General features: G+C 42.1%; 1 protein-coding gene across 11 annotated transcripts in view; it reads right to left on the reverse strand.

Moving 5' to 3' along the window:
- Positions 1 to 25527, reverse strand: part of pleca (plectin a) — a 111212-nt gene that overhangs the window by 28929 nt on the left and 56756 nt on the right. For 4 of the 11 annotated variants that reach the window (XM_040122434.1, XM_040122433.1, XM_040122438.1 and 1 more), the window contains 4 exons: positions 8730 to 8791; positions 5181 to 5270; positions 2924 to 3001; positions 2617 to 2709 (listed from right to left, as the gene is read on the reverse strand). In XM_040122434.1, coding sequence (XP_039978368.1) covers positions 2617 to 2709; positions 2924 to 3001; positions 5181 to 5270; positions 8730 to 8791 — 323 coding nt within the window. Of the gene's footprint in view, positions 1 to 2616; positions 2710 to 2923; positions 3002 to 5180; positions 5271 to 8729; positions 8792 to 11749; positions 11953 to 17413; positions 17492 to 21784; positions 21893 to 24224; positions 24322 to 25527 lie in introns of those variants that run through there. The other 7 variants (XM_040122439.1, XM_040122436.1, XM_040122442.1 and 4 more) reach the window with 5 other exon arrangements.

Genomic DNA, 25527 nt, shown 5'->3' on the forward strand with positions numbered 1-25527 from the left:
TAAAAGTCACATACAGAAGTTACATTTTTCACAGCAGCATATAACTTTTTCTAGGATATACTGAATATGATTGAGGTGTTGGTCTAAAGGCGGAAAATTTTTTATTTTTTACAGTTTGCCCGCTGATTTCTTCCAGACTTGAGATGAGTCACACTTTAAACCTCAAATAACAACCACCACTTTTACTTGAAGGCCAAAATAAAACCATTTAACTCACTGTTTTGGAGAGAAAAACAAACGCTTTGTGATTATATGCTACCAAAACAGAAATCACAAGAGTGAACTGTCTATGACTCACTGAACTTACAAAGTTTTATTGTTTTTTCCAAACAAGAATTCTCACTAAATACGCTGTCTGCCGTAAATGAATGCTGGACTGTGTAACGAAACCTCCACAGGCAAATTCCTACTTTTTAAGGGCTAAAAGGCTAAGCTATGAGTCACAAGAACACAGTACTACCAAATGCCTCAGCAATATATTTTCTTTTTTGCATGAAAGAGGACAAGCTTCAAAATAAAAAACAGATTTAATCATTACAGATGTCTTCATGGTAAATTCCAGCACTCCGTGGACTCAGTCGAGTCAGTCGACACGAATTTTACTGGATTGAGTTTTGCAGTTTTGTTGACTCAGTGGGTTTCTTCTGCATTAACCCATCACCCAGCCGTTGCTGTCTGTGCCAGATCCATAATCAGATGTACAAACAGTCCTTTTGAGAAGTCTCTGGTGTTTGTTTTGGTCTACTTGATGTAGCGGAAGGGCAGGGTCCACTATAAAACTAGGCACATGTTGGAAAAGGTTGAAACAATCACAGGAAACCTTTTGAAAGTGAACTCCATATTTCTTTTATTATTTTTTTTTAAAAACTTGGCTATTTGACTTGTCTTGATGCCAAAAACTCCACCTGCTCAATGCTCCAATCAGTCCAAAAGAAATATCTGCAACTTCTATTTTGAGTAGTTTGTGTCTGTATGACACTACTTTGCGATTTTCACTCACAGATAAGACCAGGAGGCATTAAGTGAAGGTTGCACTGCCAGTCCTGATAACTCTTTCTCCTGCGAACAAGCACCGCTTTATTACAACTATACACTATTTTCAGTGTTTTGGGGTATGTTGATGAGTCATAGCAGAACTAATTCTTTGAATTGAGGCCTCTTTTTTTTTCTGCAGGAAAGGGTGGAGGAGGGAAAAAAAAAGAAGGCATTTCTTGCTTCTGCTATTTTCCATCCAGAAGGGAAACCCCGGTGTTATACAGTGGACGTGGGCGCAAAGTGACTCACAAACCGAGTGGAAACAGGACCGCCGCCCTCCGCCTCTTGTTTAAAAAGTGCTGCTGAGTGAATCCCGGCTCCCAGCTCTGTCACGAAGCAGCCCATTATTCAAACCGGTCACCTGCGTGTATTAGCAAACTCTGATCTGCACCTGGGGAGCTTAGAGGAAATTTGCCACTGTGTGTGATGACTAGCATGTGCCCAAACAAAGAGATTATGAGTTTGTTTTGAGGAAATAATTCCTGCCCGATGACTGTGGATCTACATGGAGCTTTTTTTTGGTTTTATTAACTGATCAGTGAAGACAAAATGTCCACCTTAAAAGATTTTTACACTTATGCTCAGTTAGATATCAGACTGCAGTTAAGTTTTAAAAAATTGGAGAAAACTTTCTACCGAGTTTGACTTGTTTGAAGTTTTCGAGTCCTGAGCTTTCACACCCGTGCCTCCCGCCAGCTTTGTCATGGGAACCACTGAGTCACACTGAGGGACGGGGGAAAGGATCCCACATCCACATCCCAACACAACCATCATAACCACTATAGCATTGGAGAATCCTCATGTACTCCCACTCTTTTTTCCAAAATCTACCAAACCATCTGCTAAACGGATATCCAACCATGCCTCCTCCTCACCAGGAAAACATCTGCCCACTGACTAATGCTTTCCTCCCATGTGGCCTGTGCTGCCATAGGTGGTATAAGCAATTTTATACTGTTTATGTTCGAGAACCGGGACTCCTGTTTGAATGAAACCCCAACGTTTAGATTTACACGCCAACCTATAGAGCTTTACAGGACCACAGAAAAGGCTTTGAAATTTACTGACATTTGAAAACCCTCCTAAAAAAAAAAAAAAAAAAGATTGAATAGCTGTTTTCAGTGTTTAGTCTTTGTGTAATCAAGGACTGTAGGAGCGGTGGTAGTTGTGTATAAGAGCCTAAGTGCTGCCAAATGTCAAATAAAGCCCATTTGGAAATGATTGGCTGCTGGACTACACTGTACTTTAACTGCTGTGTCAACATCAGGATAAATTGAAGCGAATGCTTGAACAGGGAAGAGTACTTTGATTTTCCGTACCATGCTGCGGAAGTAAACTAATCACAATGTAATAAAAGCAAACCATATAAAATGCAGGTTAGTCATACAATGGAAGAAAATCATCAATGAAGTGCCAGTGTGCAGTTTAAAAGATAAACACCACATGTAGTTCATGAAAAGTGATTCAGCTGTTCCCAGCAGTTTTTGATTCCAATTATTTCTTCCTTGTCTTCACTGCTGTAATTACAGTAATTTACAGTAATTTACAGCAAAAGTAGCCCTTAAAAGTATCCTGCTTTACCTGGAAGTGAAGGATGATGGTCCATATCAGGCCCAGGGTCAGCTTGGGGTTTCCATCTGCAATGTCATCGTTCCTGATGTTGACCAGTTTGACCTGAAAGTGCGTGGACGCCAACAAAACAGTTTAAGTTATAGTTTGTTATTCTATTTGCACTTATTACAACATTTTTCCTCAAATGGAACAATTGAAGAAAAAAAAAAACAGTGAATAAAACGAAACTCAACAAGGACGAAAACAGAGAAACCAAAGTCCAAATGCACCTTTAATATGAATATGCATTAAAAAAATCTTGTTTTTCTTCACCGACCTGTCTGTGTTTGAGAAAGTCCAGTGCGATCTGGACATTCTGCAGCTTGTGGAAGCGCATCCGGCCTTTCTCCCGCGGCTGTATGAGACGAGATGATACCAGACATGAGGAGCAGAGAACAAATGGGGTTCGAATGGTCAACAAACAGCAAGGCCCCATGACTGAGGAACGGGTGCTTCAGTGTCCAGCAACACCCTCAGTGTTTAAAACAAAGATCTATTCTTCTGTATATAAAACTTTACAGTCATGGTCTTTTAAACTCAAATTAAAAGATAGCAAATTTGAAGCATGATTCAAATTCTGCGTGGCTGTGATCAAAGCACTTGGCCAGACCTTCGCCGGGTCTGACCCTACATGACCCTGAGATGCATCACAGGTCCAGCCAGGATGTCTAGCGGTGAAAGCATGATGATGGATGATAAACGATTTCAGTGATTCTCCCAATCATCAGTCTCAATCATCATCTTCTCTTAGACCTACTAACAACTTTCTCCTGCCCCTTATGAAACACCCTTTGCATCTGTAACGCAGTCCAATCGAGCAGATTCCACAACCATCTACAATCTTCTAGGTCTGCGCTTTACCCCAAGGAGTGATGGCCATGACATGCATTGGTGCTCCACATATTAAGCTCTCAGCCAGTCTCAAGCTTTGCTGCAGAATTCGTCGATATATCAGCTTGTAGTGATCAAACTTTGGCTTTCGCTTTCAATACAGTGAGGGAACCCAACACTTGAAACTCTCGTTTGACCCTAGAAAACTCCATTTGACGATTTTAAAAAGGACCATACCAGTGGTTTTGTGTGTTTATTTACAAATTATGTAGAATATAAATTATTGCCGGTTATTTTCAAAACAAAACATAACTCCAAGTTCGCTGTCGGTGGACGTGTCTTACATTCTTCCATGTTTCGTCTCAGACAGCCCAAACTCGCACAGTGTAACGGGGGCTTTAATGTGCTACGAAAATCGACCAGCGCAGACAAGACAGCGAAATCACAGTGTACAATTATTTAACTTAGTTGGTTTTTGTTCAAATAATGTAACAACTGTAAGTGATGCAGCTTTACACAAGGGCTATTAGGGAAAAACATTTTTTGGTTACACAATAAAGCACACTAGCACTGCATTCATGAACTACTGTATGTATGTTGTTGGTAAACCAAACCCAGAAGAAAAACAATGCAATTTGAAAAGGACTGTGAGAATATTGTCATGTGATACATTGACCGGTTTGTTTTTCTGCAGGCGGGTCTGAAATCTTACGTGGATGTACAGTATGGTCCTTTAACTACACAGGAATTTAGACAATTAAATCAAGGACAAATATTAAACGGTATATTTTTTGTCGCGCAATTTGCTCTTTCCCACCTACACAAATCTCAATCGTAAAATTTATTGGTAAAATTTATCTACTACACTTCACATATGAAAAAGCACTACCAGAAAGTGTCTTTACAGTAAACAGTAAAAGAAGAATCTACAGGCATCTTTAAGCAATACCACTACTTAAACCCACTAATACGATTCATGACACCTGAGAAATTTAGCCTTTCTGCTACTTCACTGATAAAATGAAAGAGGACGATGTTTGACACAAAAAGGGACAATATACAGGGAGTGTGACTGTCATCATGCACAACCCAGCAGCCACCTGGGGTGGTGACACATGCCACGCCCAAGGAGGCGGCCAGACACAGTCCAGGCCCCACTCACCAACCGCACGTTCCTCACAACGTCACGTTCCCTCGGCTACCACAGCAAGAGCATCGCAAGAGAAGAAGGCAGAGGCAAAGGGGGAAAGGTCAGGGCAAAGGTCAGCAAAGAGGAATTAGATAAAAGGAAAAACCAGGGGTCAAACAAGTCAGTGCAGAAAGGTTACGAGATGGAAGCAAAGAATGAAAATTAGTGTTTTAAGGCTACATCACCAGAGGGTGTGTTCCCAAAAGACCAGTGCTAAAGTATGTAAAGTAAAAGAGTGCGCATAACCTCAGCATGTACTGATATGTCCAAAAATCTCTGGAGAATCTAATTCAGCACATGCAAGAGTGGAAACAAGAAGCCCACCACAATAATATTGGACTCAGATAAACATTTAGGACAGTTCAAGTTACAATGAGTAGACTAGACAGAAGAACACGTATGACAGCAAATAAAAATCCGTAGGACAGGGGAGCAGCAAGAATAAGAAAGGTTTGGACAGGACGCCAGAAGCAGATATCCTAATATCTGAAGGTCAAGGGTCACTAAAGCTCACCAGTGTCTCTCCAGAGAGCACCTCCAGCAGGGAGATGAGGTTGTGTCCATCTCTGAGGTCCTCGTAAAGGTCGGTGATGTGTCTCTGGCCCTGTACCGAGAAGGGAGGAGACAATTTTACGTTTTTCAGTGACATTTTATTGATCCACGCAGGGAAAACCTTTTTTCATTCAGTCTCCCACCGTGCCTGCTTTTGAATTCACACATAATACAAACAGTTGCTCAACACTGACAGCAAAGAATTTCACAGTAGGTACAATCACATTTGAGTCAACTTAATCTCACCTTAAAAAAAAAGAAAAAAACATAACTTAAAGGGGAGAATATAAAAACACAACAGCGAGGGACTGGAGTTACTGTCTGCCTTCTGCAGTAGCAACTTGGTCCACATTTGGGTTCTCTAAAAAAAAAAAAAAAAATATATATATATATATATATATATATATATATATATATATATATATATATATATATAATTTTTTTTTTTTTTTTTTTTTTTTTTTACAAGCTGATTCTTATTTTTATAGTTTTGGCCATCATTCCTACTGGGTATGGTATCATTTCACAAACCAGGTTAACAACGACAAGGAACATGTGCAGTTAGACGACCAGCTGTAAACAAACACCCAGTTTAACACAGTTTAAGTTACATACAAACAACTATTCTAAGTACGAAGTTGAACCATAAAGTTTGTCTGCAAAAATCTAATGGATGTTTTCACTGGTGATTGTGGGTAATAATTTTAACATTTACCTGAATTCACTTTTCCAAATAAGTTTGGTAAGACCTGGGTTTTGTTTTTCCAAATTCTCTGCTCATCTAATCACTAATCATCGTTTTTTTCTTTGTCTTCTTGGTGATGTTTCTGCCAATCGCAGAGACAAATATTATATGGAAACCGCGAGAATGAGATCCAAAACTACAAATTAAGACCCGAGCTGAAAGATTTTGAGACTTGAAACTGTGTAATCTAACAGAAGGTGCTAATCACACTCCTGAAACTACCTCTTAACTTATGCATGCCCCTTACTACTTCATAAAATTTGACCACCTTTGTAATATTTGGTTTTTACCTGCTGTAACTGCGGTTATTGAGCACGTAAAAGTTGCACTGCAGTAAAGGTTCTTTCACTAGTTAGAAAACAGTTCAGGTGTTAAAATAAGAAGTAAAAAAAAGGGCAGAGGTTAGCAGCTGAAGAGCTCAGATAAAGAATGGGGGCGAGAGAGGGTAAAAATGTTAACACAGACATGCAGTCAGAAATGAATGTGTGTCCAACACAGCCACTCTGCTCGCAGACAGCACCTACCTCTCCCTTCCAGTGCTGATGGGATAGGATGGGAGGACAGGATGAAGGATGGAAAGAAGAAACAGTTTGATGTGAGAAAATAGAAAAGTCCAGGGACAGAAGACAGAGGGACAGAGGGCAAACACGCAGACGCTGGTTTGATTTTACAGACATTCGACAAAGACAGTTGGCCATTTTCTTTTTTTTTTTTCTGGCATTTGATTTGATTAATTCCATCTATGAAAACTGAGGATAAATAAAAACCACTTGCAACTGTTTTACAGTACTCTTCATCTCTTGGTCTGATCCTATTTGCAGTGGGATAGGTAAAGTTTAACTAAAACACACAGTAATGTCTGGTTTTCAGCCTCCGTAGTCTGTAAACTGCACTTTTGAGATGGCTGACCATGAGAATCAAACATTCTTGGCCTAATAGTTCAATCCCACGACTCTGTTGTGGCCATAAATCCAAAATGCCTCAGGGGCAGCCAGATCGCCGCCCCGCGCAAGTCTTCTGGACCCAAATCTGAGGGATTTTTCCCGACAAAGAATCGGGGACTGACGACAAAGCCTGTGAGTCATCTCGGACAGAGCGCCATGTCACAGGATGCACATGGAGGACAGAAGACATTCTTCACGGGCTTAACACACATCAGCTCCCCGTGCGAAAACAAGGATTCATCAACTTGAACCTGCTTCTGAGCAGCAGCCAACACACTCCAGGTATATCAATCTGGAATTTCAGTTTGTTTAATGGTTTTTAAAATCGATCAACAGAACATGATTCAACAAAAATTTGATAATCCATTACTGATTTCAGTCATTTTCTAAGCAAAAATGCCAAACTCCAAACATTCTCTGGTTCCAGCCTCTCAAATCAGAGGATTTGCTGTTTTACTCTCATGTATGATAGTAAATTAAATATCTTTATGTTTTGGGCTGTTGGTTGAATAAAAAAACAAGCAAATTAAAAGGCAGCATGGTGAGCTCTAAGAAAATGTGAATGGCTTTTTTATCACTATTTTTTGACATTTTCATAGGATACAAAGATTAATGAATTAATCAAGATTAATGTAAAAGACAAAATGATTAATTATTTGACTGAAAAAAAAAACAGGCTGCAAATGGTGTTTTTGTTGTTGATTAATCTCTTTATTATTTTGCAGATTGATAAATTCATCATTAAGTCAAAAACATCAATCACCAAGTTCCCAGAGCTCGAGGTGATGTCTTCAAATGGCTTGTTTTGTCTGACCAACAGTATAAAACTCAACGACACTGAATTTATCGTGATCAAAATACATAAAAGCAGGAAATCCACACGTTTGACAGGCTGGAACCAATAAAGTTTTGCATTTTTCCTTGATAAATCACTTAATTGATTAATAAATTCAATCAAAATTGTTGTCTATAGAATTTCTCTCAATAAACTGATTGTTTCAGCACTAATTCATTGACACTGAAAATTATTTTTTACTGTAACTGCAGCCCTATATTCTGCACCTGACAGCTTAGATCAGAGGGTTGCATATTACACATAGGAAGTGTTTCTTTTTTAAGGGTCACGGGCCAGAACGGTCGACAAGTATTGCAAACATGTTTAGAACTGTTGGCCCCACATTCAGTGTAGAAGTTCAGCCCTGGATCTTCCTGTTTTCCTGCAGAGCCACGAGAAGCCACCCCGACAGTCTGGAGCCCAGATGTGAGACCTGACCTGGCCCGGCCCAAGATACCGCAGTTAGAGCGAGGCCAGGTGTTCGTGACTCACTCGCTCCCTCACACACAGCACAGCACAGTTAACACAAATAGCGAGTGTGGAATTTGTTGTGCGTGGAAGCGATTTGTAAAATGTTTTTACCAAAGCGTTACATTTAAGCGGTGGAGGAAATCAAACTTGATTTTGCTTTGTATCCTGTTTCCAATTTATCTACTGTTGCTTTCAGGTAACCTTTTCCAGCAGGGAGACCCAGTTAGATCAGACAGTTTAGTATCTTCTAAGGAAACGTTTTTATGTAATTTAAGCTATTGTAACCAGGTGGGGTAGGAAAGAAACCGCTGGAATTCGACTTAGACAGAACAACCTTTCAGATCGTTTAAGGACATCTGGAGTCTTCTGTTTATCACAGTTATTTAGAAATATGGCCCAAACGAACTAATGTGAACATTTTATTAATTTTTCTGAGTTTTACAATCTAAACAAAATGTACATTTGCTTTGAAAATAAGTATTTGTACTAGTGAGTGTAGCTGAAGTGGGTTCTTACCTTCATCAGGTGCTTGTTGACCCATTTTGTGAAGGTCTTTTTCTGAACTCGGTCCCGTTCATCTGTGGGAAGGCAGATAAAACAGACGCTCGGTTTATTTAATTGTGTTGTACATTTGGCCTGTTTTACCAGATCAACTCCAAATCTTTTACACTTTACATTACTGCTAAACATTTTCCTATTTTATAGATATCAAAGCCTCCCGGCACCGTATGGTTGTCACTGATGTGAGCATGCTACAGCCGCCAGCTTACAGAGTCAATATTTGGTCACCTGTATTTCTGTTAAAGTGAGGTTGCATGGTGATGTAATTGTGATCTGGATCTGAAGATTCTATTACGTGTTGCATTCGGTGATGCTTGTAGAGAAGGCTTTAAAACAAACAATGCATTCACAATAGGGCTATCACTGACTAATCCCCGATGCTGCGAAAAGCATGTGAATTTGGTCATTTCTTCGTAGCAAAAACTTGCCTTTCTGCTGCCAGTATTGAAATATCCGATTACGATGCAACAATAACATAACTTGAAGTCTTCGCAGAGACTGATCACCTATCTCCAGTAAGTTCCGAGTCTCTGCAAGTTTATTTTGTTCACATAGTAAAATGAAGGGAAATCAATGGCTCCCTTGAAGAACGGTTGCGAACAATTAGCCACAGGGTAACTTTTACTTCTCATATTGATTTATTTTAATAAAATTTAGAGGCCAGAGGCAGTAAAATTATCTGGTAGTAAAAACTGGAGTAAACCCATAAAAAAATAAACATTATTTTGCATTTCCCAAATAGATTTCCTTTGCTTTTACATCCTTAGTAATCCCACAACCTCTAAAGTTTATTTTGTGACCCCTAAGAAGGGTCCTGACCCCTAACCACTGCTTTAGAAGATGGCTGGCAGTAAACAGTATTTTTATTTAGTGATCTTAAGCACCCAAAACCACAGTTAACGTTGCACATCTGATGAGACCCTACAGGGAAAAATCATTTGAATTAAAAAAAGAAAAGATTTGGTTTTTCCCAGAGCCACAGACAGTCTGATAAACATTTGTGCTTCCCCAAAAGCCAGAAGCCCGAGCACCGTGCATGTGATGTGAACAGAGACAATAAACTGCAAAAGATGCGGCCGATGACTCAGAAGATAACCTGTACTCCCTCTTTTGGTGGTTTAAGATATATCCATCAAAACAAAAAAAGAAAACGTGCTGTACTAGTCAGGGTAAACAAGTAAATTACCACTGACATCCCTCAGATTAGCACCTATATAGGAACATGTCGTGTCTTGCAAGACTTGTACTGTTTTGGTTTTGATTTCACAGTCTGATTATTCCAAACAGGACTCTCACATACCAGCGGGTGCTGTATACATTGTGCAGTGTTTCCCCCAAAATTTATCAACCACGCAGCAACTCTTGAGAGAGCGTACGGCTTCGATAAGTGATGAGAGTGGCTGTCAAACACAGGGGCCGGTATGACGCAAAAGAAAACAAATCTGTCTTTGAATAAAAGTGATTAGGACTCGACACAATGTGACTTAGTGTTGCAAGTCTGACAAGACTTAAAAAGTTAAAGCCACTGTGTGTGATTCTCTTACCAGTCACACAGTGCGAGGAGCTCGATCGCGTTTTCTGGATAAGAGCTGAGATCAAAGCTCATGTAACAGAGGTGATCAGATAGATATGAAAACAGAGAAACCATGGAGGAGGACGACATCCCATGGTGCCAACGCCCATTTCAGGGTGGGATTATGTCGATGACTCACAAACGCATTTGTGACTCTTTCAGAGTCGAAGAAAGAGAAGTGGAAGTAAACCTCAAAAGCCAAGAAATTCTACCATTTCATTTGATCATGAGCGCATGACTTTGCATTCCGGTTGGATGAGTATTATTAAATCAGAAAAAAGGATCTTTATGTAGGATATAAATCCTGAAAAAAACAAAACAAAAAAAACAACCTGTTGACACATTATATGTAATACCAGCTGCTCAGGTCACAGCTGGTTCTTCATGCCACTGAATACAATATGAGGAATCAGACAAAGGCTGAAAGCTGCTCTCAACATTCCAAAACTCAAACTGAGTGAAATACATGACACAAAAAAGGCAAAATTTACTGATCCCTCTTGCAAATAATATGTTTGCTTGGTTGAGTTTTGTAGCCTGCAGCCACAGAGGGGGGCTGTGGATGTTTCTTTTCATCCTCTGAGTCGAAGAAGCTTTTAAGATGAGGTGAGACATATCAGGTGTCCTGAAGGAGCATTTGTGTGTGTTCGCTGCATGATATTGGCAAATCGTGCCGTCACTCTGTTGCTAAAAAAATGCAGTTGTGATATGGATCACCTCACAGGAGGAAACAAGATGTGCTTTTTAATAATATTTTGTTTTTAGCATTTGAAGAAAGACAAATCTGGTTAATGCAACTGATTACTGCATTAGAAAATATTGTTTGGTAGATTTTTTTGAAGTTCTCAAACTTTTTTTCTTAAACCAAAAAAAAAAAAAAAAAAAGATTTGTGATTCTGGGGAACAATTACAGTCATTTTGCAAGTTACTGTTAAGTTCTTCTGTCTGTTTAAAAGACAGTATTTCATGTGTGCTGCAAAGATTCAGATCAGAATTTAACATGTGAAGCGAAACAGATCTTCTCTTTATTTTGCTCTTCTTCTCAAAATGGGTGTCAGCACTGTTGACCAATAACAAGAGGAAAAGCCATGACACATAAAGGGGTGTGGCCCGTTTGATAAAAGGGAGGCAGAAGACCACCACAGACAGAGGTGGCTTCTGTACAAAGCTAAACTACCTTTGTATATATTTTTTTTCATAAGAATATAGAACAATCAGAACAAAATGCTAAAGATTTTAAAACTACAGTGACAGATTCAACAGATAGTTCAGAGAAAAACTGAGCTTGTAATTGGTCCACGCTGTATTTCCAGATCAAAGAATTCAGCTGACGAAAAAAATAAGCACACAAAACTCTAAGGCAGGACCACTGAAATGAAGTGTGCACCAGGACAAACTCTACCTTTCCTGTAATCCATGGCCTTGAGCATCCCCTGGTAGTAGGACTCCTCTATGTAGACACCGTCACTGCCCACACTGTCAGAGGAGTATTTTCTGAATCTCTGCTCCATCGCCATGTTTCAGTGATCAAAAACAAAAGCCTCTACAGGTTGAGAGGCGATGTTGATGAGACTTCCACTTCTGCTTATTGCCTGAAACACTGCTTCACAGTGGAGGATCCTGTAGTTAAGTGGGAGTGTTCAAGCCACTGTTTCCGTTCCTGAACACAAGTCTTACTCCTTTTTTCCTCCCTTTCTCCAGCTCTTGCAAAATGCCTGCCTGCTGGCTGCGATGTCAGAAGCTGTCACTCACCTCAGAGTGGTCTGAGGAGCAAGAGGGAGGATTCCCAACCTGGCCCGGCCCTGGTATGTGCACCCCGACCCCACCCACCAAACCACACCTCACCCAAGACCCTCACAGAGTACCAAAACACAACATACCTCTGCACTGATAATGTCAAAATGTAGAGATAGGTAGACCTGAAGTAATATTCACATTTCTCTAAGTTTGTTTCGGTTGCCCTTTTTTTTAGTCACTTTGGATACGACAAGCAACTAAATGCTTAAGAAAACAAAGTGGGATTTTTAAAAAAAAATATGTTTTAGCCCATTTACTACAGATTGCACATACCATACAGTACTGCCAAACATTGTCCAAACTATAGATTTTAGATATATTGCATAAATTGTCATTGCCGTCATTTCTTTTCTGATTACCTTATTGCTGTGTGATGGTATGTTTAAGGATGGTCCGATATCCACGATTTCAGCTGTCACACAACAGGGTTTTAATGCACCAAACAACCTAACTAACATCCTCCATTTCACTATGAACATTTGTCAATTATTTTTTGAATTTACTGCATTTTAATTTCTCCCAACGGAGCTTGCGAATGCAGCGTTTCTCCCGAACTGCTCTCAAATTTGGTACCTAAACGCGCCACCTAAATTTTTTCAGGCTCAAAACTGCCGTACCGTCCAGCAATAGCAAATTCTTTTCCAAAAATATAAACACAATTAAATGTTCACTGTTTGCAACTAAACAATGACATCACAAATCTAAAGCAAGTTTTAGGGAAGTTCCTTTTAATGAATGAATGAATACAAACCAACGCCCGGTCAACATAGTATTCTTTGGAGAACTGTTAACAGAAATGTAAAATATAAGCAATTTGTAGGTAAGGATCTATACTGTATTTATAAAATCACTGGTATGATGCTTCCTGTCACTTATAACAAAAGCATCAGCTAAAATACCTAGCATAAGTTTATGGAGCCCAATTGGGAACTTATCTTCAGAAAAAAGGTCAGAGGTCAAGCTAAGCTACAGTACAGCAACCCTGCACTGATGTACTGAGACAGCGGCTTTAACTCTGGTCATCTTACTGCAGGAAAGACAGCACAAAAAACCCTGCTGTGAAAAAATCTACCGTGCGCCCAACTAACTATTGCATGAAACTTACTTTTGAAAAAGACTGTACAGATCACTAATCCGGAAGAAGGGGCTTTTAGACTCATTTAGGCCAAGCTGTAGCAGCATCGGTTCACTGGAGCCTCTGAACGCCGTGTGCGCAAGCTAGCAGTAGCATGTGTGTGGTTGGAGGCCGGGCGGCTGGACATGCCACAAAAGAAACTCAATGAAAAGCCTGTTCCTGAACAGGCACACAGAGGAGGCAGCAGAGCAAGGCAGTGGAAACAACGTCCTCGGCCATTTCTCGACATAGTACAATCACAAGAAACCCTCGAGCATGAACTGTCTTCCTCCATCAGGACACAATTATGGGGAAATTGGGACCCAGGTTTTTGTTTCCGTACATGAAAGACAGGAGGCGTTTTTCTTGGAGGTGTGTGTGTGGGGGGGGGGGTCCTCTATGAGAGAGAATCCAGCAGCAGGAAGAATAGAAGCATTAAAAGATTTCTAATGAGAACAAGCTGCGAGGCTAAAGTTTTATTTGAAGCATTTAGTTTGGACTATTTTTCTCAGATGAATATCCAAGTCCTGTATACAAGCTTCTGCCAGGCCAGTTCAATATCACAAATGAACATACAAAAACAAAGGAGGCAGTAATATTGGCTTTTAAAAAAAACAAAAAACTCTTAGGGTATCCACACTGCTGCAGAAAATTATCCCTGATACAAAGCAGCTATTGTGGCTCTCTGTGGATTGACAGAAAAGCTTTGTGTCTACAGTATGTGCATGAGAGCAAAAAGAAAAGCAGAATTGTGACATTTGGATATTTTCCATGCAGCAAATCTCTTAAAACATCCTCTGTCCAAGATCATCTACAGAAAGCATCTGATTTTGCAGCAGCAGCAAGGTTCAGATGTTCAGGTGCTGTAAACTAGCACCTTCACACTAACACCTACATGTCCCATAGCACCTAAATACTTGTAACACCTTTCACCCTGGGGAGCATCCATTTTCCGAGCAGATACTGACATAAGACCGTAAAAGACATTTTTTGAATGCCAACAGAGTTAGGCTGGCTTGTCAGGACTTGAGAAATGGAAGCTGCTGATATTACAACCTCACCAGACCTCGACCAGACCCTATAGGCTGTGTATGAACCAGAAAGGAAACCCCTGAATTTAAAAAAAAAAGGCCTTAAAAGTGACTAAAACAGTCGCTGTCTCTAAAACTACAAAAGAATATTTTTTTTGCAAAATCATAACATACTTGGCCAAAAGCTGTAGAAAATTCTAAGGTTGAGAGAATTTGTCCAGACGTTTACTAACAGCAAATTGCGAATATTCACTTGCTATTGCTTTTCCTTGCCTAACTGCGTTTCTAGCACTGATGTAGTGATGTGCAGCCCAACACACTGGAAGCTAAATTCCTACATTTGTTCTCATGATGCAATCAGACACTGCCATGCGGCTAGTTTTGATTTACTGATTTAAAACCCCATTTTGTAAAATGTTTAACATGTAACAAAGAGGCACAAGCACTTTGTCTAACATGATTATATTACTTAAAGAAAAAAAAAAATGTAGTCCTATGAGCCACTATCAGCAACATGCTGGTTGGTACAAACAGTGCAATACTGTGTGGATATTTCCGCTTTCCCTGTTACTGATAACATGCAGCGATAAACCCGAGAAGTGAGAGCTGATAGGACAGTCCTGCCCTGAGAAGCATGTGAGTCCATGCATTCTTGCTGAGGGCGCGCCCACCCTTCTCACAGACAGGGGGAGCCGCCTCTCTGCAACAACACCACCCCTGCCCCCAAAAACTCTCTCTCTGCCTGCTGTTCATCTGTGCAAGTGACAGCACGCGATATCGGTCCCGCTGAGGACAGGAATGCTAACCAACGCGGGGTATTCATCTGGCTCGCGGGTCCTGACGGGGTCTGTGATGAAGGCACGACGGTACGAATGCTGGACGGTTCCGGGGAGGAGCTTCACCAAGACGAGGAATGGCAGCCCCAGGGCCTTGTGGGACAGAGCCAACCTAAAGCTGGCGATGGAGAGGGCACGAAGGAATGCGCCACCATACGAGAAAACAGAGCTGCGGCTGTATAATTATAAGTGTGTGGAATTTTTTCCCTTTCAAAAAAACTCAAGTGATGATGTGCACAAAAAAAAACAAAAAAAAAACATGGGTGCTGCAGTTGGAAAATAAACTCAATGAACCAAATAGGCAACAACACAAAAGGTATTTATTCTGTAATGTTGCCATTTAAAGCTGTCCACGAGGTTGCCCACACTGTGTTCTCCCTCCCTAATTACAAAGGACTGTCACTCCATCTCACTTTTGCATTACGAGTATCATCTTTCAGGCAGTTTGTGTACAAAAAATACATGCAATCAGCCACACACGGTGTTTACAGTCTTGCGGCCATGAAAGTACGAGGACCGGATAACTGCTGCATTCACGATCTTCAGATGTGACATCCAAGGCCAGTTAAAGAGAAGATAAGCTTACTGCTCAACACTGTCTGTCTCCCTCTACTGTTGGAAAAGCCGCAGTTCAAAACATGAGTAAAAAGTCTGAATATGTAATGCTTTACTATGAATGACTCTAATCTCTAACTAGTAGCTGAAAACCTTCTTTTCTCTAATTCTCTAAACTACTGTAAGGAAAGTCCAAGGTCACTCGGGGCCCTGCAGTGTTGACTCATGTTTATAGAGAGTCACTTATGATTTTGTGTTGGGGTGATTTGTGAGAGTGGCTGCCATGACAACGCGGTAAAAAAAAACAAAAAAAAAAACATGGGTGCTGCAGTTGGAAAATAAACTCAATGAACCAAATAGGCAACAACACAAAAGGTATTTATTCTGTAATGTTGCCATTTAAAGCTGTCCACGAGGTTGCCCACACTGTGTTCTCCTCCTAATTACAAAGGACTGTCACTCCATCTCACTTTTGCATTGCAGTATCATCTTTCAGGCAGTTTGTGTACAAAAAATACATGCAATCAGCCACACACGGTGTTTACAGTCTTGCGGCCATGAAAGTACGAGGACCGGATAACTGCTGCATTCACGATCTTCAGATGTGACATCCAAGGCCAGTTAAAGAGAAGATAAGCTTACTGCTCAACACTGTCTGTCTCCCTCTACTGTTGGAAAAGCCGCAGTTCAAAACATGAGTAAAAAGTCTGAATATGTAATGCTTTACTATGAATGACTCTAATCTCTAACTAGTAGCTGAAAACCTTCTTTTCTCTAATTCTCTAAACTACTGTAAGGAAAGTCCAAGGTCACTCGGGGCCCTGCAGTGTTGACTCATGTTTATAGAGAGTCACTTATGATTTTGTGTTGGGGTGATTTGTGAGAGTGGCTGCCATGACAACGCGGTAAAAAAAAAAAAAAAAACACAGAAGCTGCCAGTCTCTCAGCAAACTGTAACCAAAAGAGTGCTTTTGGCACCAAACCCTCTGGAGAACCCCGACTGTGGTGGGAAAAAGGGATTTCTCTCACAGCACTTAAATGCCAAAGTCCACAGTCCAAGGAAATACAGACGTTCGGGGGGGGAATCGGAGAAACGACAGATTGTCTTTGTCACGTCATCAGTTGTTAAACAAAGATAAAGGGACGTTTGCATTCACTGTGGCTGCTCCGGTTGAGCCACTTAGCACACAAACCAACAATTTACTCATCCGTCAGCGTTCAGTGAATTCAAATGTGGCCGGTGATCATGTCAAGAGGTGTGGCGGGGAAGTGGTGTAATACTGGGACACGAACTCTATCAGAGTTCATCGATTGCAAAGTCTTTAGAGTAAAGAACAGCACACCTGAAAAGTCTGCGACCGGAATGTTTACGTGACAATAGAGCTGTGACTTGACAACTGTGTCGATCAGCTTATCAACAAGTCACCTCAGCTCTGCATGACTGTTCTGCCCTGCGGTAGGGCAGAGGAGACTGGCATCGCTGATAAAGCTCACAAACAGTATTTTCTTTGCGTCGGCCCCTGCAAAAGTGCAACAGAAGTGAACAAGCCACCGATAAAAGAATACGCGGGGACAGCTTTTGACCCTCGGGGCTTGCTGTATTGTGGGTGGAGGCACTGAAAAAGGTTAACATCATCAACATCAGAAGACCCAGCAGCCGCCCCTCCCAGCCAGAACCTCCTCCCGTTACACCCGCCGAGAGAGGGAGACAGCGGATGAGCGCTCGGACCTACCCGCGCAGCACATGCGGCTGTACAGATGAGACCCCACCTCTCCGCAGCTCATCTCATGGATGTAATTGGTTCGTCGATATATGAAATCCGGTCCCGAGCCTCCAGACCAGGACGGCGCATCAGCCCGCATCGTATCCTCCACTTCGGCCATCCCGGTGTGGCGTGTGTGCCGCGCGTGAACGCACGGCGCGCCGGACTTTCTCCGAAAAACGCCCCCCCCCCACCGGACTCGCTTAGGTCCTCGTGCGCGGTTACCGGCCCCTCGAAACTTTCCTCTGCCTCTCGCTCCCTTCTATCCAGGCCACATGGAGGAGAAGAAACACACACACACACACACACACACACGGGGCCGTATCAGATTGCAGACACTTTGTCACAAGCCCGGCCCCCTTTCGATTTGTTTAGCAGGACGAGGTGGAAGAGCCGTCCGCGGGCTCCATCCTCCTCCGCCGTCGCCTTCGGGCTTCAGCGCTCGAGAACGATTTGTGCCATTGAAGCGCGCCTGGAAGGGACGTCCCCGAAATACACGCGCCGCGGTGCTCTGTACACTACGCGCGGGCTGCGCGCTGCGTATTAATTTTAACATGTGCGATGCCTGTGCCTCTCCCAAGATTGCATAACACCCCCCCCCCCAGGCCCCTTACTGCAAAGCAGAATAACTTCTGGGAGGACGCTCCTGACATGCGGTTATTACAACCGATGAGAAACGCCTCTTTCTATTGTGCCGCCGTGGGCACAGACTGTCCAGGGCAGGGGCACGGCGCAGCTTTGGCAGCGCGCATACGCAACGTCTTAGCCCGCGGTGATAGTTCATCACTTTCCCCCCCGAAATCCACAACAGCTGTAGGTAATAAATCACCAACAGACTCGTCTTGTTTTCTCCCTTTCTTCGCCTAAATACTTCCCATTCACGAGCGGGCCGTGGCTTCTTTTCAAGGCAAGGCAAGGCACAAAAGAACAGACTGTAAATACACTTTGTGTCGCGGCAATACATGTCCTTTATTGAGGGGGGAGTGGTTCCTGAGTACAATTTGGCTCCGAGACTGCAAGTTTTTAATAATAACATAAAAAAAATCCCAGGCTCTGAATAAATAAAATTATACCAGTCGTGCTTAACCTAAAAAATACATAAATGTGCACACATACAGTAGGAACACATGCTTTTCATTAAACGTCTCCATTGTTCACTTTTAACTATTTATTGAAAAAAAAATATTTAAAAGTTTGCTAAAAGGGAATCAACAAAATTCATTTAATTAGTTTAAGCTAAAGCCGATATATCTGCTGTAGATTGATGAAATTCTTTGTGGATATTTTCAGTTAAAAAACAAAAAAAAAACAAAAACAGGTTTTTCATCCCTGAACAACCATATTCAAATTGGGAAATTTACCTAATGCACCCATCTGCTTAATTCTCTGGGTCTCGGCAGTCAAATGTTACGGCAAACCCAAGGTCTGTGTTTAGGGCCAAGAGAACTGACCTAAGCATTTGAAAACATTAACAAACAAACTAATGAACTAAATGAATTAAAGAAATCTCTCAGACACACCTCACTAAGTGCGCGTCTTAAAATAATTTAAACTTGGATTGATAGGGGAGGCACGGGTTCACATTTTTGGAGGAGCTGGTGCCAGATTTCCTCAGAGGAGTGGACCAGATTTTTTTCACCAAATGCCTCAAGGTTACACGGTTGCTAGTTCCTCACCCTCTGAAACATAAACACAGATCAGAGCCGCGGCCCCGAGCCAATGACCGGGACACACGGCGTACTGTATCGTATGTATTGTATAACAGAGGACAAGCCTGACAGCTACAGAGGTTTACCACTATTGTGTGTTACGTTACGTTGGATATTGTGAAGGGCATGTAGGGACATGGTGGGCATGCGCTGTTTTCGACACTCGGCCTCCTTCAATGACGGCACGTTTTTTCGCTTTCCATCTAGAGCAGCGCGGGTCTGTCCTCCCCTCCTCAAGTCTGTTATTACTGCCACAGTGAAAGGAGACGGGAAAAGTGAGCCACAGCTGCACCCCACCAGCCGAAATCTAAACCCAGTCCGACAGTAGTGTTGCATGTGGCATGTGGTATAGCAGACACAGCCGCCAGTCTGCTGGGTCGTCCTTTAACACTCCTGCAGATTTGGGTGTGGCTTCCTAAATGGATTAGACATATTCAGTGTCAAGGCTGAATATGTCTAATCAGAGAGCCTCATACAAAATCCAAAACGGAAATCTCAAGGCAAAAGAACAGTGAAACACAACAGAGGACGGCAGTGCAGAGGGTTCAAAATCAACAGAAGCCTCTAGCAGAAGTCATAACTGTTTATGATTTATAGAAACGCAGGATCAATTTGTGCAAATGACTCTTTAATTATCTGTGAACCCACACAGAGCTCGGATTCCTCTGAAGTCCTGAGGATCTGCTTGAGGCCTCGTCAAGGAAAACCAAAGACCTCCTCCTCTAGTTTGCTATGACTGTATCCAGGATACGCAGTCCACCCGTCCCCAGTGTCAAGTTTACTACCATTAGCCAGCCGACATGTGTGGCACTCTGTGAGCTTTTTTTAAACCTGGCTCTGGGTCCTGGCTCCCCTTTACCTACTCTCACCTTCCCGCCGTGTCAAAGGCACCTTGCTGCTCCAGCAAACTCTAGTTCAGCTCACACAAGTGGACTAGTTGTGTACTTACAACTATAATGATGACGCTGCAGATGTTCGGTTTGTACTGGACCTGTGATGTAAACAATGACCACCCTTGCAGACAGCCAGAAATCAATCGCAACAACTCCCTCCTCCGTTATAAATACATCATTCAAGTACAGACAGAGGCTGGGAAGAGGTAACACGACCGTTCCTGATGTACAGGGTGTAGACTCATTGTCTGCACTGCGGCAAGTACAGAGCTGAAAGCAGATCTCCTCAAATGCAAAATGGCTGGATATTGACAGAAGGTAGAGATAGCATGCAGCCTACTTTTGCAATGCGGTGTTTGCCCTCAATTTGCCAGTCAAACAACTCTCCCAGGCAGCCTTTATTTGATCAGTACTTCAGCCCTGCACAGTTCACAGAATACATGTAGCCACGCTATACAGATGGAGGGGCGAGTTGGATAAATCTGTTTTTAATTTGTTCTCGGCTTCCGCTATAAGCCTCTGCACGGTCATTTTCCCTTTTGGGAGGTTTTCGCGTCCGTTTCTTCTTCTGACGACCTGTCATCCTTATGAAAGTTGCCCATCCTGTCATAATAAACTCAGGCAAGTCAGTGTTGTGAAAACGACTCGTCTACTCAAGGTGTGTCCTCCCCTGACTTCCTTTGAAAGGGATCGCAGAGTTTAGTAGACCACTGAGAGTGATAAGGTAAAAGTACAGTACTTGGCTTCACTTGAGCAAGAAAAACCAACCGTTTCAAGACGGTGTGCATCCTTCCATTTGAATTTAGGTTAGAATGTGACTCAAGGCTGTTTCATTGTTTTAGGCAGCTGCAACGTACATAGTGAATTTGCTTAATCTTTTCACTAACTGGTGGCCAAACTGGTTTGTCTAATAGTTTCCAAACCAGAGAAAGCAATTGTCCTTTATCTTCACCCACAGACCGCCAGACAGAAATCTTCTAATTTGCCTCAGGGTGCGTCACCTGCAGAGGTGTGTTTGACAGCTGCCATTGTGATAAGTTGTGTCAACAGTAAAACTGGCCTCACTGAGGTTTGTCTGGTAACATTAAAACCCACAGATGCCTGACGGTAACCTGCAGACATTGGTGTGTGAAGAGGATATGCTTTTAAGACTTAAAACATTCCAAGAAGAAACCAGCTGAACAAGACCATTAACAATAGAGGAGAAACCATAGCTGAAGTTAAGATATTCTGAGTAGACAAAGGCTTAAAACTCCCATCAAGTCACCCCAAAGAGCCGAACAACTCAAGCCAGATCTCTGCTAAAGTAGTGATGGGGGATTTTTTTTTTAAATGAAACTTTTCGCGGAAAAAGCCCCAGCAGAGGAGCAAAGCTGGTGGCGAGGTGTGCACATAAAAAAGCTCAGACGAAGCCAAAACCTTTCCGTTGACGGGAGGGCTCCAGCTCCGACGTCATCACATCACAGCCAGCATTTACAGGGTTAACTGCAACATCTCCATACCACAGGAAACCGAGACGTGTGAGGGGAAAAAAAAAAAAAAAAAAAAGAGAGGGGGGAGTGAGGAAGGCAGAGGAGTGTGCGCCACAAAAACACACGGGATAAGGGAGAGCAGAGACGACGGATCAGGACAGCCGGCGAGAAACTATCTGCACAGAAAAACCTTTGATCCTCTTGTGGTGGTACAGTCATCTCTCCTGAAGTAAGCCCCGTGGCAATGAGTTTTGCGGCTGTTCTTACCTCTTTTGTTGCGTATTCTCCACTGCCAAACAACGATCAAGGTAACAATGTGGCCCACAACCACCAGGGCTGGGAACACATTTCCAGGGGGGCTTGCCGGCATCGGGCCTGCTACAAAGTGGAGTGTCCCAGGCTCTGAAGACAGGTGGGAGGGCTGGGGAGGGGGGGTGGAAGGTGAGGGGGGAGTGGAGGAGGGAGGGGGTCGGGGGGCGCCTAGGGGTGTGGTGCCATCCTGGACTTTAAAACAAGAGCTGCAGCCAAGTTGTCCGTGAGTTTTACGAGAGAGAAGAACGAAAGAGCAGAGCACCCCTCCCTCTGCTCTCTTCCCTGTGACTCAGTCCTCTGCCACAAGTAGCCGATCTCCCTCCCTCCTTCCCTCCCTCCTTCCCCTGTGCTGTAACAGTTCCTCGCGTTCTTTTCCATTCACTCTTCTCTGTTGTTTAAAGTTGCACTTCTTTTAAAATCAAAGAAGTTTTGCCCTCCTCCATGGCACAAGTGACTCCAGTAGTTTTGACCTACAGTAACTGGCTCACTGCTTTCCTTGCTTGCGGCAGCTTATCTGCAGGAGTTAATATATAAGGCTGTTTTTTTATGACACACCACACTCGCTCGGGTTAGCCCTGATAAGAAGCAAAACTAAGCGTGAGTGAGATCCACCTGGAAACAGCTGCAAAGTTTCCAACTCAATCCCTCCATAGGATTTTCTTTTACCCACTGAAGCTCATTGCAGTTATTTTCCATCGCGGTTTACGAATCACACTATCATCCAAGGCCAACCCCTTCCTCCTTTTCCAAATGTTTATACTGTAGCCATGCCTCCCCAATTTATTTTTCCCCTCACAAAATCACCCACTCACTATCACTTCATTCTCATTATGTAACTTCACTTAGTTTCCCTAAATGCTAAGTGCTTCCTTATGCTTGAACAGCGCTAGCAGTGCCTATAAGCTTTCCAGAAATCTATTTTACTGGATACTGTTTTACCACCTACCATTTCAGAATCTGCAAAATACCAACTGCTTTTTTTAAGCCCTAAATTCAGAAAGTGCCTTTCATTATTCCTTTGGACAGGCCCTGTTATTAAAACAGTGAGGAGCCTTGAGGGAAATATTCTCCTCAAACTAGACTGAGCTCCTTCCGACAATGTCACCTCACACTCAGTGATTTAGACATTTTCAAACCTGTCAATAAGCCAATATTACAACTGCTTGCTGCCATGAGATGATCACCAGTAGATACCTGTCTGAGCATTTCACCCGGTTCTCATGATTAAAGCAACATGCCTTTTGTTTTCAGTGTTACCTCACAGTTCAGAGCTGTGGAAGGACAGGACGCCCTTGACACTGGCAGAGTCTTCTATTATAAAGACTAACTGTAACTGCAAAAATACACCTGCTCGCATCGTTGTCGATACATCAAAAGCATCTCGCTGAGGGCAAAATGCCAGTGTTTCTGATGTCAGAACATTAGGGAAAATTAGTGGGTGTGCAGCACAAACGGTGTTACTTTCATCCCTACAGCCCTGCAGAAACCCAACACCAGTGTCAAGACCACACGCTGATGGCAACGTGAAGCCACATGCCAACCATGCTCCATAGAATAAGCAGAAATAGATGTTACAACCTACACCTAAAGCCACCGTTAGCATAAGCACAGTGCTAGTGTATATACAGAGGAGAATTCAGGATGCTTTTCTTACGTACAGGCCTTTGACAGAATGAAAAAAAAATACAGTTTAATTTAATGGAAAAATCTCCAAAGCCTCCAAAGACCAGTAGCTGAAATCAGAAGCAAAAGTACGCTTGCGACAAAGAGGAAGGGGTCATTGGTTGATGTCAGATGATGTTGGTCTGAGATGATCATTCTGGGCTTATATGATCCCAGTTTAAAAACGTCAAACAAATCCCCATAGTCTTGGAAACTGGCAGCTCAAATTGGCCATTAGTTACAGTGAGGATTTGAGCAAAGGGAATAAAAACCAGGGGAGCAGTACAGATGTGTGGAATAAATTCATTCCACCACTCCTCCATGGGAGGAACCATTCCACTCCCACTTTCCTCACATGGTATGTGTTTGCTCAATGATTCTCATATTGTTACACATGCTCTGGATACTCATACGTAGGCAATACACTCAAATTTCACATGACTATGCAGTCTATTAAGTAAAAAGTCATTTTGGTTTCAGTTAAATGCCTCAGTCATTAATGACAAACATTTTCCTGAGAGCAAAGGTAGGTTTAGGTGAGCAATGGCAGAAATGTCAGATGTTTTTAATCTACGATCTTCTAATACGATACTGATGCTGGGAGTAGCACTGTCCTCTGACGGCATGCAAAACACATGAATTTAAACTCTACTTAGTACAGTCATGTTGTAGCATCCCCGAGTGCACTGACACAGAGTCTAAAATGATACATTCCTGTAAAAATCAAACCTACCGGCTGGTGGTCCCGAACAGAAACAGCAGCATAAATCCATCTTCACTCAGCGTCTCCACAACTTTTACAGAAACTACAGAACTGCCGAGGAGTCAAATCTGACCTAATGACATTATGTTCTGACCGAAACCAGGGGGGCGTGCTGAAAAAGCACAAAAAAAAAAAAGGACAAAAAAAAAAAAAAAAAAAAAGAGAACCGGAGGCTCGGCTGGGAGGTAAAAACTAGACAGCCTTGTGAGTTTGATTTAATTTGCGAGGCTTTCCTCAGTGGAAACAGCATTTCAAGCGTGGTGGTTTCTGACGAGCCCCACTGGATGGAATCCATGTGCGGGGCTGCAGAAACTCCCATGGACACATTCACATTTTCTTACAGGATTTACACAAAGAGCGGAAAACTAGAGCTACTATAACAAAGGCTTCTCTGTGGAAGCCATAAAAAAGTTGGAGACAGTGTCATTATCCCCCCATATCCCCAGGATCTGGAATATATTGTTTGACTGCTACAACAATGGTTTTGATTTAAAGCTTAAACAGTAATAGATGGAACATTTAGCTTGTAGTATAAAATAACTCCATGATATTTTTTATCGACATATTAGTCATATTAATACACTTTTATATAGTAGTAGCTGTGAATAAAAGTAATGCTTCTCTTTGGCCAATATACTTAATCTTTTTATGATTTAGATGTTTTGAACTATGATTTAAGAATATTAAAGAGTTGTTTGTGCCACCCAAATGTAGTAACTTTTGATACGCCTAAGATAAACCGTGCTGAAAAAATTATTTGATTAATCGATTACTTAAAAGATTTGATAAACATGTAAGTCATTTGTAAAAGCAAAAAGAAAATAAAAACATTTGCATGTACCAGGTTCTCAAATATGAGGATTCGCATTTTCCGTTTTACATTATTGTGAGTTGAATGTCGGTGGGAGTTTGGATATGCATCAGAAAAAAACAAACAAAAAACAAACAAAACAGTTTGACAGTGTCATCATTGGGAACTTGTAATAGACTTGTTTTGACATTTTATAAATTTATAGACTATTACTTTATTATTCCAATAGGTAATAGGTTAATCGATAATGAAATAATCATCATTGCAGCCCCCAAAGATAAGTAATAGTGTGTCTAAAATTAAAACCGTGTCTATTCAAGCCAACATACACTGTGTGTCTATTTATGCAGCTGTACATTATTCCCGAGCCCACCCAGGCTTGCTACTTCACTGCGATGCGTCCGTTCACCCATAACTATCTTGTGCAGTGGTGAGACGAGGAGCAGCCAGTCAGGGGCCTCC

Source organism: Xiphias gladius, chromosome 24, assembly GCF_016859285.1.
Source record: "Xiphias gladius isolate SHS-SW01 ecotype Sanya breed wild chromosome 24, ASM1685928v1, whole genome shotgun sequence".
Classification (NCBI taxonomy): Eukaryota; Metazoa; Chordata; class Actinopteri; order Istiophoriformes; family Xiphiidae; genus Xiphias; species Xiphias gladius.